The sequence below is a fragment of the Hippocampus guttulatus genome, chromosome 1 (genome assembly GCF_054856545.1).
Source record: "Hippocampus guttulatus isolate MCC_2025c chromosome 1, RoL_Hgut_1.0, whole genome shotgun sequence".
Lineage (NCBI taxonomy): Eukaryota > Metazoa > Chordata > Actinopteri > Syngnathiformes > Syngnathidae > Hippocampus > Hippocampus guttulatus.
In genome coordinates this window covers 35,599,057-35,616,571 of record NC_141261.1, presented here as the reverse complement: position 1 = coordinate 35,616,571, position 17,515 = coordinate 35,599,057, and the positions used below count along the sequence as shown (strand labels likewise).

Below are 17,515 nucleotides of genomic sequence, written 5' to 3'. Positions count from 1 at the left end.
GTATTTCTCACCACCTTTTCACCCTTCGTCATGAGAAATGTTCAAAAGCAAATTCAGGAAATGGTAAGTTTTGGTTCCCAAGTATTTACCAACCTGGTTGTGTTCTCTTCAAAGTTGTCCATTTACCTGTTTTAAAGGCGGCATTTTGAATCATCGTTTGTGCCTGTGAATGAACCAATGCCATCTTGCATTTGTTCTTTTTTTTTTTTCCTCCCCAATCCATGTATTAATAGAGAAGACATGACAATGGCAACGTGGCCATGGGGGCACAATGGTGGAGGCAAAGTACTTAGGTGATATCTGCACATCGTGCCGTCAAGACGCTCGAAGAGTTTGAAGACTTGCCATTTCGATGTGATGGTGCACACTTCAAATTTCTGTGCTTGACATGATTGGCCTTTGATTCGATGCTCTGATGTGTCTGTGTGTAGCCCCACTGCGTGTTACTGGCATCCAAGGAGAACTCTGCTCCAGTCAAACTGGGAGGCTTTGGAGTGGCAATACAACTGGGAGAGTCGGGCCTGGTTGCTGGAGGTTCGTACACCTTTGTGACCTGAGGAACATCCCGTTTCGGTCTTTTTCGTCAAGCCTGCCACTTTCATGAATGCTGCTTCTTCTAGCTTATATCACGTGGCTCCTCTTTTTCAGGTCGTGTTGGCACTCCCCACTTCATGGCTCCAGAAGTTGTCAAGAGAGAGCCGTACGGCAAGCCAGTGGATGTGTGGGGATGCGGGGTGATTCTTTTCATCCTCCTGTCTGGCTGCCTGCCTTTCTATGGTACAAAGGATCGCCTTTTTGAGGCTATCATCAAGGGAAAGTACAAGGTGAGGAGTTTTTTTTTCTTTTTCTTCCTCTGACATGCATTTCTTTGGACGGTATGAAGGGAACGCGTTTGAAAGAGCAGTAGGCATCCTCTCACTGTGAAAGTACGGCACACTGAGGTGTTGCTTATTTTTCCTGCATGACGAATTTGCGGCAGACGCAGCCTCAGCAGGAAGTCTGCTTTCTTCTGTTCCTCTGCCTGCAACCTGCCATTGCGGTTCTGTTGTCACGCTGCAGTTTACAGCTTCATACGTTGTTCGCAACTGTTGTCCAGATGAACCCACGGCAGTGGGCCCACATCTCTGAGAGTGCCAAAGACCTAGTGAGACGCATGTTAATGCTGGACCCCGCAGAAAGGATCACCGTTTACGAGGCTCTCAACCATCCCTGGCTGAAGGCAAATTTGAACAATTTCCTTGGAGCCATCGTTGTCACGTTTGCATACACCAACATTGCCTCTGTTGATAGGAGAGGGACAGGTACGCCTACAAGATCCACCTGCCTGAAACGGTGGAACAGCTGAGGAAATTCAACGCCAGGAGGAAGCTGAAGGTCAGCACCTTGTTGAGTGTGATGATCTCGGTGAATCAAAGAAAACCAAAAAGGGGGGGGGGTGCCCCATCCTTCTCATCACTGACTTTACAAGCTTTGCCATTTTCTCACTGGGTGCTAGGGTGCAGTGCTGGCTGCTGTGTCAAGCCACAAGTTTAATTCGTACTACGGCGACCCTCCTGAGGAGCTCCATGACTTTTCAGATGACCCAACCTCCTCAGGTGAATACCACAAGGCTTTGCTTGCTGCGGTTAATGCCTGTAGGACAGGGGTGTCAAACTCATTTTTGTCGGGGGCCACTTTGGAGTTACATTTTCCCTCGGCGGGTCGTTATGACAGTGAAACCGAATAAATGTTTCATCATCTCTTCGCATAACTTGTACACAACCAATTGATACATTACTAGTTTTGAAATCACTCAACTCAACTATTTGTTAAATTAGGTATAACATTTTATTTATTTATTTTCCAGACAATGGTCTGTTTTGGTGAAGTTTCTCTTCAACTCTTACCTGGCTGACAGTTTCGGCTGTCACTTAAGCCTTCATCGGAACTGTCACTGCTTCCTTGTGACATGTCTTAAAAACAGCAGTTTGTTTGTTATTGTTGAAGTGAGTGTAAACAGGGTAACAAAATTATTGCAAAATCCCAACGTCATTTATTACACATGACATTTCAGAACTGATTTTAGCAAGGATCATGCAAGTTGACACGCACAATTTTCTTTCGTGGGCCACATAAAATGATGTGGTGGGCCAGATCTGGCCCCCGGGCCTTGACTTTGGCACCTGTGCTCTAGGGCTTCGCGAAGAGCCACAAAGAAAAGCACCTTTGAACAATAGGATGGTCATTTCACCGGCGTTCATTTTGCAATTAAATATGGGCTGCAACTCACAATTATTTGTAATGTGATCAGTTTTGTCAATGAATCGAAACGTTTTAACTTCCACACCTCGAATTCGTACTTATCAAGTATCCAAACCTGGTTGTGCATGTTTCATGTCCGGAACTATCTCTGCGGTTTCTCTTTTTCTTTGAAGTGAGTGCAGGCTGTCTGGTTCGAGCTTCCTTTCTCGGTGGAATCTGATACAGTATTAGCTGCACATCCCTGTCTCAGCCAAGTCTCACTTCCTTCCACGAGAGCTGCAGACTGCGCATGCGTTATTTCTCTTGAAAACCACGTTTCGAATTCAACAGGAATTTGAAAAAAATTACAATTTGCAATGCGGTTTCTTAAACGTTCAAAAGCTCACTCCACTGAATCAACCTGATGTGTTTTCTACTCTGTTGAATACGGAGGCACCTTCAACTCAACTCGGGTTTGCTGAGTCATCCAGCAGCGCTTCTTGTTTTCTTGGTCGATTAGTTGCAGTCGCCTGTACCAGACATGCTGCTGTTCTTCGTGCATGTTTACGGCGTCTTAGCGGCTTATTTTTTGCTTCTGCTGCAGCTGCTCTTTCTGTCACCATATGCCCTGCGTACTCCTTCCATCGGCTTTCCTGTCGTTTTGAAATCAAACTGTTGTGCAACTGTTTCTGTCGACCTCTGCTAATGCCACTCTTGTTCCTGTGCTTTGCTGCCCTTAGGACTGTTAGCTGCAGAAAGTACGTATCCGTGCCCCCACATGTTAGAACCTTGATGTGCGTTCACCCTTTTGCCTACCCCTGCCCCCTTTTTAGTTACATTTGTGTTCAAGGTTCCTCCTGGCCTTTGTTTCCCTCATCTCCCTTTAAAAAAAAACCTAGCTCGAAAAACGTTCATCCCCTTTAGATGACCAAACCCGTCGATGTTGAGGACGAGCAATATACGAGTTGTTGAGATTTTGAATGTAGTTCACGAATTGTGAGAGTATTCAATCAATTTTTCCCCGATGCGTGAATGTGCTGCTCTTTCCAAGCATCCACTCTTTGACTTTGTGAGCTGACTTTCTTCTCATGTCGTATTGATGCCACTGCTACTGTTTCTCTGGTTTTGCTGCATGTGTGGGCAATGCAGCAGGTACTTTGGCTTAAATAGCTGAATGTTTACCTATTTGTGGTTGTGACTTTGCCTGTACTGTGATCGTGCATCTGTCTTCCTTGCCTGTTTGTTGTTGTGTCTTTGTTTTTGTGGGTACATATACCATGACCGGTGTTTGCATTTTGTGTTGTGTTGAATGTTTTGGAGAGAGTGCTCAGTGTGGTTTGATCATCAGCGTGTATGGCATGGATTTTATATTCGGGCGAGTAACATGTTTTTGTTTGCATACTCAGGGGCAGTATCGCAGGTTTTGGACAGTCTCGAGGAGATTCACGCTTTGACAGACTGCAGCGAGAAAGATATGGATTTTCTCCACAGTGTCTTCCAGGATCAACATCTCCACACCCTGTTAGATGTGAGTGGACCTTCCGAAGCTTATAGTTTCCTGTCACACCAAAGTTGATATCACGGCGCATGCGTAATCTGTTGCCTTCATAATCATGTTGGTTATAATACCATTCGTCTTCTATCATAAATGCTCAGGAATGAGCATCTTTGATGGTCGTAAGGGCGGCAAATGATTTAGCTGCTATGGGCTTATTTGACCCAAATGTCATTTTGTGTGGTGCTGGATTGGCAACTTGGCACGTTAAATGACTTATTTAAAACAACATGTCTTCAATCTTGACTGAAAGTGATACTTGTTTTGGTCCCACAGTCACATTTCTTTGCGGCGGTTACCCATGCTTGTCATTTTATGGTGTTGTGCTTTTGCTTTTGCAGTTGTACGACAAAATCAACACCAGGTCGTCACCACAGATTCGAAACCCTCCCAGTGATGGAGTGCAAAGAGCCAAAGAGGTAAGCTTCATGCAAGTCTCATATCATGAACATGTTGGCCTGTCGTTGTGCCTCCGTGAGTCAGTGCTATTCATCTTTGCTTTATTCTTTTTGCTCAAGGTGTTGGAGACAGTCTCCTGCTATCCAGACAACACGGAGGCCAAGGAGCTCAGAAGGATCCTCACGCAACCACACTTCATGGTGTGGGCACGCACACACACACACACACACACACACACACACGCACAAACACTATTGCGGTTTGTCATGAATGTAAATTTTGGGTTCTTAAAGATATGTTTTTTCTAGGGGGGTAGCATTTTTTTCTGAGGTCAAATGATTACACAACATAATAAAGGGAAAAAACCCCTCAGTGGAATTACAAGCTGTTCTGTCAGAAGTAGCGCGCCGCATGCAATCCGCAGAACGGGCCTGGCAACACAAAGCTGCTTAGCACCTGAGCTGGGTTAGTGAGGTTAGACCTGCCAGGGAAAAGCTTGGGGACAGAAGTGATGACTAGAAGTCACTCTGAGGGGCTCGAGCCTACTGTTGCGCGGAATGTTTGCATTTCTCTGATGGCGATGACGGTCAAAGCGGGACCGGTTGTGGACTCGCTCAGAGATTGATCGTAGAGGCACAAGGAATGTGGGGAGGATTTCAAAGGTGAACGGCTTTTTTTGTGTCTTTCGGAGCTGCGGTGTCAATTGTAATGCATAGCGCAGAGTCTGTAGATTAGTATGTATGTATGTATATTGTACATAAGTCTATGCGTGTGTGTCAATGCAGTGTGTTTAAGGTGAATCCCCATCTATTCACGGTTTACAAATTGGCCTTGCCACATCTTTTTTCTTTTGTGAGTTTGAAAAACTCACCCGAACATCCAGAGATGCCACAAGATGGTGTCAACATGCCGGTTAAAAAGAAAGTAGTCATTTTTGTCACGGGAGTATTGTTGAATTGATATATCCCGAGTGAGAGACTATAAGACCTTTTGTGTTTCAGGAGGAGGTGAGTTTTAACCCGGTTTGTTTGTGGAAGTGATGGACATGCGCCGATCGCTTTATTTTGTTCATTTTTAAGGGTCATGTTTCAAGATGAGTCCTCAGGCTCGCAAGCTTCCCCCTTTCCTCCAAATGTCACGATGCCCATTATGGCCAAACAGCTAAATTTTAGTTTCAGCAGAGAACAGGACATTTTTTTTCCATTCCATGTCGGTGTTGGAGTACACACTCTTACCAGCTCCAGCCATCATCTTCACAGGATATTTTGCTTTTGTTCTTTGGTAAATATGCACACTTGGGACTGAAACACATTCATCTCTGGGACACAGAATTGGTCCACTTTCTGAGCAGTATGATAGCTGGGCATTCCCATGGTGTTTATACTCGTGTAAAATTGTGGGTGTGGGAAGAGATGAACGTGACACTCTTAAGGCATCTGGAAATTGCACCCAAGGATGAGCCAGACTTGCACAAGTCCACAATTCCCCGCCAGATATCCTGGAGGAATTCTTTTTACTTTGCCACTAATTTGCCTAACTGACCTAGTCCGGTTTAGTCAGACAGGGAAAAAATAATTCTGGTTTCAACTACATGTCGCTGACGTCCGGTTGAAATCTCCTCGGTCAAAGTAACAAATAACGATTCACATATTGATAGTTGTTCAGTCCCCTCATGGGTATGTTAATTTTTCAAATGACTAAACATGACAAAGTATTGACAATGCAATCTTAACGGCTTAACAAACATGCCACTTTCTTGGTTTCCTGAAAAATGATGCTTTTGGAAATAAAAGGTTTCTGCCTTACACTAGCAATATTATGCACACACACACACACACAGTATAAGTGGATGGGCATGTTCAATTGGTATTAAGTACACTGTTGTGACACACTTTGTCGACCTCTATCCAATTAGGCCGCAATGCCTTGCCATCTCGTGCATGCTGCTTGTTCCACACACATAATACTCACATCCCACTAAAAAGTTCTGTCTTCCTCACAAGCTCAGCTTCACATTTGACGTTCCCTCCTTTTCCTTTAATGCAGTCAGTTGCTCTATGGAACTTGTTGAGTCTTTACAAGTAAACAACTGGGTTCCGCTGCATTGTTATTCTCAGTTCTAATGTAGAGGTAGCTAGTTCCCCCTCCTTGAGTGTCAGTGAGCATGTTGGCAGGTTGATGAGCAAGGGCAGCTTGTAAATGTTAGTAAAAACAAATAATGGGTCAGTAACTTGATCAGTGGCCTGAGAGGATTCGTGCAAGCCATTGTAATGCTACGGGCGTGTATTTTAACTCTGAATGAATGCTTTCCATGTTGCCGCCCAGGCTCTGCTCCAGACACATGATGTGGTAGCCCATGAGGTTTACAGCGACGAGGCGCTCAGAGTAACCCCCCCGCCCACATCCCCTTACCTGAACGGAGACTCGCCAGACAGCGCCAACGGAGACATGGACCTGGAAAACGTTACCAGAGTCCGCCTGGTGCAGTTTCAGAAGAACACGGATGAGGCCATGGTGCTTACACACACACACACACACACACACACACACACACTCGAAATGAAATCATTTTGGAAAATTCCAGACATCTACTTGGACCCCCTAACTCTGTTCTTTGCCCTGTAGCTCAAAACTTCTCTCTGACCTGCTGTTTGTGTGTTTCACAGGGCATTACGTTGAAAATGAATGAACTCAACCATTGCATCGTGGCTCGAATCATGCATGGTGGAATGATTCATCGGCAAGGTGAAGTCCTTTTTGATTTTATATGCTCATGTTATGTCATGTAACTAGCCTAAGTTTTTGTTTCTCAACTTCAGGGACGTTGCACGTCGGAGATGAAATCCGAGAGATTAACGGCATCAGTGTTGCCAATCAAACTGTGGAACAGCTCCAAAAAATGCTTGTAAGTTAGCGGCTGAGTTGCAGCGTGCCACTTCAATAGGATAGCATGATCTTTCTCACGTTACGTCTCATGCCAAATTCATGTTTGCAAACATGTTTTTTAAGTCTTTGTCATCCACAGAGAGAAATGAGGGGAAGCATCACATTCAAGATAGTACCCAGTTACCGGTCCCAGTCCAAGTCTTGTGAGGTACAGAACCAAAACCTGGTATGCTGACGTGTCTGCGTATGTGGTTAAAAGTGAACAAAAGCACAGGAAAATGTTTGTGTTGCAGAACGAGTCACCAGATTTGCCTCAACATTCGGCTGCTAATGGTCACGCAAGTGTCACCAGCTCCATCCTGGTGAGTGTACATTCATTGTGATTTGAAAACCGAAATAGATGTAAGAAAAAGAAAATGTGAGAAGTAGTGCTGTGAATATTTACAAAGATACTTTGGCTACCCAATAGGATCTGCCAGCAACAATTCAGCCCAAACCTCGACAGGTGAGTTCTACGGCAAAGCCCCAGTCGTCTTCCACGTTTGCTTTAGCAGCAACTGCAAAGTGTACCAAATCAGTGTCAGTCCAAATCTGCATGCATGTATGCGAACCATTGCATAACTACAAGGACCGTATTTTACGGACTATAAGGCGCTTAGGAGTATAAGGCTCACCTACAATGAATGGTCTATTTTTAAACTGTTTTCATATATAGGGAGCACCGCATTATAAATCGCTTAAAATAGAAGTTACAATAGTGGTTGCATTATGCATCCACTAGATGGCGCTACACTAAAGGAATACAATACAATACAGCTTTATTTATATAGAGCTTTTACAACTGCTGCATCTGTAACAAAGCGCTTTAAGAACCTTGACCACACTTCTTGATCCATGTATAAGGCGCATTGGATTATAAAACGCACCGTCGGCTTTTGAGAAAATGGAATGCTTTTAGGTGCGCCTGAAAGGGCGGAAAATACGGTACATTGGTTTAACTTCCGTCTTGGACTTGGACATTTAACCTTAGCTCAACTCTGCTCAGGGCTCCACTGAAGTTTTATTCTGACTCCCACTGGAGTGCTCGGCAAGAAAGGCCCTGCTGACATGATGCGCCAGTCATTTTGCAGTAGGGCGTGTCTTGCTTAGCACTCGACTGGAATCCATATTAACAGTCCATCGAACATTTGAATACACGTGTTTGAAGTAATAACACCCAGTGGGGAAAAAAATAAACCATTGTGACAAACAAGAGTTTTCCCTGGCACAACTTCCCTTACAAACCTCAACATTCACAAGCTGCATGATTAATTTGATGCTCAAAAGGGACGCACACATACGGCTGAAGACATATGAACAGACAATTGCATACTGTATGTCAGATTCAGTTTACACTTGTGAGTCGACCTCCTGTTTGTGCCGCACAACTACTCTACTGCATGATTTCTATGTAAGTGTATGATGCTCTCGACTCCATAGATCTCCAGACCTGCTATCCAGGACAAATTGTCCATTAAGGTAAGATGTCTGCTAGAGGAAGCACGTCAAAATAGATCCCGACTCACCCCATCCCTGTCGAAAAACGCTGCCCCCACGGCAATATGATGCATAGGCCCCATACTAGCAGTTACCGTTAGCTAGTATTATGCATTCTCTCAACAGCGTGCTGACTTTGTATTTGTAAAATGTTGATTTGACAGCCACTCCCATTTTCATACGGGCACCTGAAACAATCAGCGCCTTTAATCATATGGCCTCGCATGATGCCATCAACAAAAATCACGTCTGACCTTTCTACTCCTGCAGATCTATGTTCGTGCTCAGTTTGAGTATGACCCGACAAAAGATGACCTCATACCTTGTAAGGAAGCAGGCATTTGCTTCAGGGTGGGTGACATCATTCAGATTATCTCCAAGGATGACCACAATTGGTGGCAGGGAAAGCTTGAGAATACCAAGAACGGTACGGCGGGCCTTATCCCTTCCCCCGAGCTGCAGGAGTGGTGAGTGACAAAATGACCGCTGAAGGTCCCCATGACAACTTTGCAGATTTGCGTCAAAGGGCCTCACGCGTGGCCATGCGGTGTTCACAGGCGTGTGGCATGTATTGCTATGGAGAAGACCAAGCAAGAGCAGCAAGCCAGTTGTACCTGGTTTGGCAAAAAGAAGAAACAGTATAAAGACAAGTACTTGGCCAAGCACAATGCAGGTAAACCATATGCGTTCACGTCAAAGTATATGCTGTGTAATACAGTACACAGTTCGGCGTTGGCAAAGTAAACACCAGAGGCTCAGTAGCCAATTGAAGGTGATGTTCAAGCAGCAGTACTTAAGTATGCAGTCATTTCACAGCATTGTTTGCAAAATCAGATATGCATTTGCGAGATCCTGCTGTGATTTTTTTTTTTTTAATGCGTCCTCAAATTCGTCCTTTCAAGTGCAGTGTTGCCACACTGCATTTGCCTTGCCTTGCTTCTTGCCTCAGAGATCCTCACCTCACTCAGTGTTACTGTATTCCTAATGGACGTAGGCGCTTTGGATGCAACATTTTTGTCTCCTTTGATTTGAATGTATTTTACTAACCCTCGCGCTCCCGCCCTCTGCCCATGTTACACGCTGTCTCATACCCAATGACTTGGCTGCATGTAAGTAACTCCTGAGAGCTGTTATCCAGCTTCCGTTTTCTTCCTCCCCTTCTCCCTGCTTTTATTCCTGGTCCTCCCTAATGTGTGTTTGACCCTGGAATGCAAATGCCTTTTTGTGTGTGTGTGTGTGTGTAAGATACCTATGACTTAAGCTACCTACGACTTTTATGAATACATTCCGAGATATGTCTTTATTTTGGCAGTGTTTGATCAACTAGATCTGGTGACATATGAGGAAGTGGTCAAGCTCCCTTCCTTCAAGAGGAAAACGCTGGTTTTGCTTGGTAAGTCTGGTTGGTGAAGTCTGCTTTCAAGCTTCCACGAAGAATGACAATGAAGCTGTCGTTTCACACACATCTGGACTTCCATTCAGGTGCGCACGGAGTTGGCAGGCGGCATATCAAGAACACGCTTATCACGAAACATCCAGAACGCTTTGCCTACCCCATCCCCCGTAAGAAATATACATATGACACACACGCCTCCACTCACTTGTATACAGTAATGCGGCAGTCTACATTTTTGTCCCGCCTAACTGTCCTATTTGAAGCTGAACCTTTTCCTCATGTCTCCATCAGACACGACTCGGCCTGCAAAGAAGGATGAGGAAAATGGGAAGAACTATTACTTTGTATCTCATGAGCAGATGATGCAGGACATCAGCAACAATGACTACCTGGAGTATGGCAGCCACGAGGATGCCATGTACGGAACCAGGCTGGAGACTATTCGTCAGATTCACGCTCAGGGCATGATCTCCATTCTTGATGTTGAGCCACAGGTGAGGAGCACCACGCTTGTGGACAGCAACAAATGCCCCTCAGAATTCAATCCGCTCCATGAAACTGTTCACTTTTGATTTGTGGCGATTGTGCACAGACTTTCCAGTAAAGAATTGTGGAAATCCTATGTAATGTCAAATAATACAATATCTCCAAAAAGTGAGTAAATCCCTTATTCTTTTTGGAAATATCTTTTCACTTGGATGACACGAAAAGAAATGACACTTTGATACAATGTAGTCAGTTTTTAGAATGTAGGAAATTTACCGTATTGGCCCGAATATTAAAAGACGGCCCTGATTTTAAGACGTTCCCTCTTTTTCAAGACTCAAGTTTGAAAAAAGACTTTTTGAAGACCAAATTAATTTTTATACAGAAAGTAATTACAGTACATCTGAAACAAATGATTATAACAATATATTTGAGAGAAAAAGCATGTTATTTTGCCTCATTCAAATCTAAAGTGCAATGCCATTCGTAAATGAATGGCTTCTGGTTTTTGAAATGTAAATTACATCATAACTTCTCCTCAGCTGCCGGTTAACCTGGCCGATCTTCGACCCACTTTTCTCCAGATTGTCAATACGTTTCTCCATTTTCTGTTATCTCTTCTATTATTTTCTTCTCTTTTCCTTCTGACCGCTATTTTTTTGTTTTTCTTCTTCGTGCTACCGCTATTTTTATTTTTATTCTTCGTGGCAGGGGTTCACTTTGGCCTGGGGAGTCAAGTTCAGCATTCGCTTCAATGATATCTGGCGCCATCTAGCGTCGTGACTGGGTATAATGTCTAGACCCCGAATATAAGACGACCCCCACTTTTTCAGTCTTATTTCAATGCGAAAAACACCGTCTTATATTCGGGCCAATATGGTACTCTCTTCTCCAAATAACTCAACGTACACCCGTTAATGTCAAAATGCCCCTCTGCAAAAGTGAAATCGACCTGGCACCCTAGACTTTGCACCGGTGCGCCCGCCGCCCACCTTTTTTTGGGGGGAGCAGAAGAAAGCAGCACAAAAGTTAGCTTCAGCCACATTTTCGACTGCGTCAGATTCAACACCACAGTTTAATAGGTCCACTCTTAAATAGGTACAGTGAAACTCCTCTCCAACGCACACGCACACACAATCATATGTGTACTCTATATTTTTATTCCAATAGTGCATAAGTATGAGCACACACTTATTTGACACTTCATATAGTGTAGAAAGAAAAAAAGGGAAAGAAATTGCGAAAGTAGCTAATTTGATCTCAGATGCAAACACACACACACACACACACAAACGAATGTGTACACGCACACACGATCGTATGTGTACTCTTTATTTTTATTCCAATAGTGCATAAGTATGAGCACACACTTATTTAATACTTCATATAGTTAGTGTAGAAAGAAAAAAAGGGAAAGAAATTACGAAATTTACGATCAGCATTCCCTTTCACTTACATCAATTTCTTAGATAATGTCTTTTATTTTGCTTCCACCGTCTTTCATTTTGATCACTTTTACCCTCTCTTCCAGCGTCAGAGCGCTTCTTGTCTTAGCTGCTTGACATCCAAAGGTCCGTTTTGTAGCCATTTTAGCAATGCAACGTCCATGCTGCATCTGAATCTAACAATAACAGATACTTCCTGGACCCGGTGGCTTTTCTTTCCACTATCTCACTGTCTCTAACTCGACCTCCCCTCGATCGCCACCCAAGACAGCGTTGCTCAGCTGATGTCATGCAATGAACTTTTAAGCCAGCCACGGGACGCTTCATAGTCCTCGATGGCCATAGTTAGCGCGATGGAACTCGCCTTCTCTCTAATTAGCGCTCCAGTTAGCGTAAGGTTTTTAGCATGATAACAAGTAAAGCATTCGAGGAAACGTTCGTTTATTTGCATGTCCGTTGAGCCATAAGCAATTCACTCTGAGCAGCTAATCGGATGCATTCCACGGATCTAGCTATAGTATCTACACACATAGACAGTGAGGTCCCTCTTGGCCAATCGGAGGCCAGGATGATGCTCGGTAAGCCAATGGCAGAGCAGCTATGAGTATGTTGCGTTCAGGAAACTCGCAGCTGTGACGGAAATAAACATCGTTCACGATGTAAACGAGTGTGGTGGTTGCTGTTGCCGTTTCCGAACGAAGCAGTTGAGCTCGCTGTTGGATTAGACTTCGTTGTAGTGAATCTCTTCGAGGCTAGAGCAGAGAAAATGATTTCGTATAACGCAACGGCTTTTTTTCGTCGTATGGGGGGCAGGAGAATGGGAGTGGTGTTAATGCATGAAAATCTTTTCACATTAGGGGGTATTTTCGCCCATGTAGGTTTCGTTCTCGAGGAGTTTCACTGTAGCTGTCTTTTTAGGCAATACTGACTGGTAAATGATTAACTAACAGTTTGGTCATACACATACATAATGTTATTTGTGGTACAGTTAAGAGAGATGAAGTTCCCAAAAGTATTGGCGCTGTGTGTGCTGTGCTGTGTGTCAGAGTGTTAACTAGGCACTTAATTGAATTGAATTGAATACAACGTTATTGTCAAATGTGCTGTATGTGTAACATACAGCACATTTGAAATTTCTTCCCTCTCAACATAAAACAAGAGGAGCCGCTGCGGGTGTCCGCGCCGCCATCAAAAGAAAAGTCAACAAAAAATAATACAAGACAACACATGAGACACAGACAATCATGCAATTAAGGGTGACAAAGACTGGGTTTATTAATAACAGGGCAAATTCCAGTCACAACACACCTAGCCGTAGTTCACCAAAGAAGATGCTCAGTGTCCTCGCCAAAGGTTTGCCTTGGAAAATAAACATGTGTAGCTGGCATTGCTGCTGAGGAGGTGACGCCCACGGGTACACATAATTTGGTCACAAATTCTCCTACTTCTAACGGAAGTATTGTTCTTCTCAGTTGCTGTTAAGCACATGCCATGATTGACATCGCCGCCTGGGATCGTAAATTCTTATGCGTGGAGTCAGCTTTAAAAAAATAAAATAAATAAATACCCCTCCGCAGCGAACTACGCTGTAGGCAAAAATGTCTGCCACTACCACCCGGAACGTAGCGTAAATGTAGCTTTAACAGGCTCGCACAGGTTCTAGTGACGTTATATAGACAGAAGAAAACAAGAGTGCAACTTTTGCCATTTACACACAAGCATAAACCTCGGTGACACTGGCAAATGCTAAAGGCAAAGTAAACTACACAGACTTGTTGAGGGTTTCTCTCTCTCCCTCATTTTAGGCACTAAAGATTCTCAGAACCGCCGAGTTTGCTCCCTACGTCGTCTTCATCGCAGCTCCCACGATCGCACCAGGCCTGACGGAGGTACAGTGACCGGCTTTCACGCGGCTTCCCTTGCACTCACGTGGTATTTGCCTGTTTTTATCTGTGCGCACACTGACTGTTCGTGCATACAAAACCGGTGTTCTAAACGGCCAGTGTTGTCCTTTTCACCGCGTATTTCTCGACTGCCCTCTTTGCTTTAAGCACGTTTGTCTTTTCTTTGGCATGCCTTTTGTCCATTTGCAATGGAGGTTCCCAAATGGTGTCGCAAACTGCCTGTAAGTATGAAGATGTTTTGCGCGTTTGACTTTGTGGGGTGTGTAGCGTCAAATCCCAAGAGCCCTTTTGAGTGTGTGTTTAGTCGTCGCTCCGTACCTCATTACTCCCGGGATGTGTATGTGTATTTTTGCCAGGATGACTCGCTGCAGCGGCTCCAGAAAGAGTCGGAGATGCTTGAGCAGACGTACGCTCACTACTTTGACCAGACCATCATCAACAACGAGATAGACGACACCTTGCGCCTGCTCGAGGAGGCTGTGGAGCTGGCGTGCAACACCCCTCAGTGGGTCCCGGTGTCCTGGGTGTACTGACATCGTGACAGCAGAGGCTCAGCTCGCTGAGACGTTCACAGCTCCTCCTGAAGGGACGTGTGAGGCCTGCGCAGTCACCTGGAATGTCGTACGATCAAAATCCCGTGTTTGTAGATGAAGCTATAATTGGACAAGAAATAACGGTGCCACCTCATGAAGACTCCACTCTGGCCCTTTTTCCTCTTTCGATGGCCTTGAAGGCCTTAACGTGTACATATATACATATCTATCTCAAATGATATCAATGCTAAAAGATGTTAGATGAAAGCTGTTTTGTCCTTACATAGTTTAAGGCTGTGTGGGGTGTGGTCTATATTTTGTACATTTCTTTTCAACGTAATGGGTGACTGATAACGCTGAGACGGCAATAGCAAGTATGCCGTGAAGCGGGTGCCGCGTGGGCCCTCAAAGGCACTCTTCGCGGAACCCATGTGTCGAAAGCAGTTGAACTTTGAAGCACATCAGAAGCTGCCATGTGTGCACAAGTCAGTCGCCGGACACCAAACCCAACAAAAAGCACAGGAAACTTGGCAGTTTCGTTCTCCCAACCTCTTATTTATTCCACCATTTTGTCAAATGGAGCACGCGTCGCGTTGGCAACTCACCTCTCGTATCCCGTAACGTGTCTCTCCCCAACCTCGCATTTGTTTACATCAGAATTTGCACAAAAAGGACAATGTAGATTACGTTGTCGGCTCACGCGTTTTGGTGTGCTCGTACCCTCCTCTTCTCTGTACGGAGCACCATCGGTGACCCTGCAGGTACAACTAGCACGCAAGTGGAAGGCAAAAAGATGAGGCAAAGTTGAAGTAAACTGCCTGCGAGAGACTTGGGGAAGAGGTTTGTAACATCTATGCACACCCCCCGTTTCTCTTGAGCAGATCACCAAGGCCATTTTTTCCCCTCCACACTAACTGTTGTTATTACTTGTGTGTCAGGAGTCATGCCTGTGCTATAGAAGAGGGTCAAATTTCACGTAGGTTGGACGTATCAAATGTTAGAGCCGATGTTTTGGAACCGAACAGTTGTTTATTTAAAAGAAGAAAAAAAAAGACAAGTATTCTTGTTTTGAGAGTGAGTAAACAAGTCAAAATTTTATGTGTAAATGTTTCAATGGTGAGTACGTCATTTGCGTGAACAACAGAGAGCCAGTGTTTAATAATGTTGAAAAGATGCTCAGTGAGTAACACGCGTCAACAGAAGTAGCACAATGCTTTCCCGTCACGAGTGACATCGTCATGATTATTTTTGAGTACAGTTGCTTTTGTGCCTCTTACAGTGTTCTCATTTTAACTTGTGTAAATGACTTCTGTCCAAAGCAGCTCTTGTGGATGACATGTTGTTTTTTTTTTGTTTTTTTGTTATTTCATTTTGTAAAGAAAAAAATATATACAGTATCTTGAATTGAATGCGTGAAAGCAAAGCGACTTGGTTTCCTTGTGGTTGTGGCTGTTTCGCATTCCATGTTGCTGCGGGGAAAGAAACGGCTGCAAATGACATGTTGCTATGCGTGATCAAATTTGAATTCCCTCTCTGCTCCTTTTGCCAGTGGGGCGAAACACTGCCGTGCTCCAGGGAAGATTACACAGTCTTATGGAGAACAAATCTTGAGTACGAAAGATATTATTTTACAATTATGGGTGTTGACATTTACAGAATCTTAAATAACATGCAGTGGCAACACTTGCCCACGCGAGCGAGGTATCACATCCTGCGTTCACACCGGACGTGTTTTTAACTACAGTATTGGCACCAAATGATCCCACACAGAGAACAATGCAGCGGTGGTGCGAAAGGGAAGTGGGCAAAGGGCAAGGCGGGTGTACCGAAAGCCCTGACATTGTACTTTTTGCACATGATTACATATAAAGTTCTACAACAAAAAAAATACACGATACAAAACAATACATGTCAATGTTAAAGCAATGCCTGCTGTAAGAAAAGGTTATTTCAATAAATGCATAACAACACAAAATATTTTATTTATTCATTAAAAATAGAGAATAGAAATGTACTTCAGAAAAAAAAGTAACATGGGAAGAGAGCTGACTATATGTGATGGATTTGGGATTGGAAGGCGATGTCTTCGAGCCAATGGGCAATCTCTCTCTCTCACGCACACACACACAATTTGCCACCCCCCCTCCCCCTTGCTCAAATTGAGAAAAATCCAGCCAACATGACAAAATGGCATGACAGCTGTGTAGCCAAAGCCAATCAGAGGCCAGCATTCTAACAGCAAATGAAAGACGAGCTGAACGTCCTGTGGCACTCCTGAGCTTTTCAAAGGAGGTGGTTTATTTTCTCAGCATATTTGCATTTACTTCCATTTCACCTGTCGAGTGTAATTTACGTGCACCAAGTATGACTGCACAGCGCACAGTAACCAACCACAGGTAATACCAATTCACCGATTGTCTGATTGAGAAGCGGCATTTTTCTTCGATCTACCGCAAAAAGAAAGGACACTTGTTTGACAGGATGCAAAATATATCATCCATCCATCCATTCTCTAATCCGCTTATCCTCATAAGGGCGTGCTGGAGCCGATCCCAACTGTTTTCGGCGGGCTACACCCTGAACTGGTCACCAGCCAATCACGGGGCACACCTTGACAAACAACACAATCACACCCATGGTCAATTTAGAGCAGTGGTTCTTAACCTGTGTTCGATCAAACCCCTGGGGTTCGATGAATCTGTCTCAGGGGTTGGACGCAGCGTCTGCCATGGAGGTTCAGGCACACCCGACCCGGAGAAAGCCCGCACAGGTACGGGGGAACAGGCAAACTCCACACAGGATGGCCGGACCTGAAATCTAATCTTGCACCTCTGCATTGTGAGGCGAATGTACCGCCCCACTTAATATTGATATTATTATTATATTTTATCATTACTTGTTGAGTGCCCTGCTGGCCCACATGCTGCGCCCTAATAACTGATGGACTCTGCTCATTGAGTCGTTTGTTCTGTGGTCATGCATTTGCAGGTAAACGGAGGCAGAAACCAGCTATGTGCTATCCAGGCACCCAAGTGCCTCCAAGGATGATGATTTTCCTCAAAAGCCTACAGTTTCCTGCCCTACGTAAATCTATGCTAAAGGGGAGAAAGAAATTAAATTGGACGTTTGAAAATGAATATATATGAAGCCAGCAC

The 17,515-nt window shown here is 44.3% G+C and overlaps 1 protein-coding gene across 12 annotated transcripts in view; it reads left to right on the top strand.

The window, feature by feature from the left end:
- LOC147211534 (peripheral plasma membrane protein CASK-like) overlaps positions 1-15,787 on the top strand; it is a 39,879-nt gene extending 24,092 nt beyond the window's left edge. The window contains exons 6-29 of one of the 12 annotated variants that reach the window (XM_086128251.1): positions 432-534; positions 649-824; positions 1,097-1,219; positions 1,291-1,374; positions 1,496-1,595; positions 2,961-2,978; positions 3,627-3,748; positions 4,117-4,194; positions 4,294-4,374; positions 6,500-6,688; positions 6,841-6,919; positions 6,994-7,079; positions 7,200-7,286; positions 7,354-7,422; positions 7,530-7,565; positions 8,540-8,578; positions 8,867-9,063; positions 9,154-9,269; positions 9,909-9,989; positions 10,079-10,159; positions 10,284-10,486; positions 13,729-13,812; positions 14,022-14,048; positions 14,184-15,787. In XM_086128251.1, the coding sequence (XP_085984377.1) occupies positions 432-534; positions 649-824; positions 1,097-1,219; positions 1,291-1,374; positions 1,496-1,595; positions 2,961-2,978; positions 3,627-3,748; positions 4,117-4,194; positions 4,294-4,374; positions 6,500-6,688; positions 6,841-6,919; positions 6,994-7,079; positions 7,200-7,286; positions 7,354-7,422; positions 7,530-7,565; positions 8,540-8,578; positions 8,867-9,063; positions 9,154-9,269; positions 9,909-9,989; positions 10,079-10,159; positions 10,284-10,486; positions 13,729-13,812; positions 14,022-14,048; positions 14,184-14,360 (2,436 nt within the window). In that variant the 3' untranslated portion in view covers positions 14,361-15,787. Of the gene's footprint in view, positions 1-431; positions 535-648; positions 825-1,096; positions 1,220-1,290; positions 1,375-1,495; positions 1,596-2,960; positions 2,979-3,623; positions 3,749-4,116; positions 4,195-4,293; positions 4,375-6,499; positions 6,689-6,840; positions 6,920-6,993; positions 7,080-7,199; positions 7,287-7,353; positions 7,423-7,529; positions 7,566-8,539; positions 8,579-8,866; positions 9,064-9,153; positions 9,270-9,908; positions 9,990-10,078; positions 10,160-10,283; positions 10,487-13,728; positions 13,813-14,021; positions 14,049-14,183 lie in introns of all 12 variants that reach the window. The other 11 variants (XM_086128250.1, XM_086128255.1, XM_086128252.1 and 8 more) reach the window with 11 other exon arrangements.
- Positions 15,788-17,515: the final 1,728 nt, after the last annotated feature.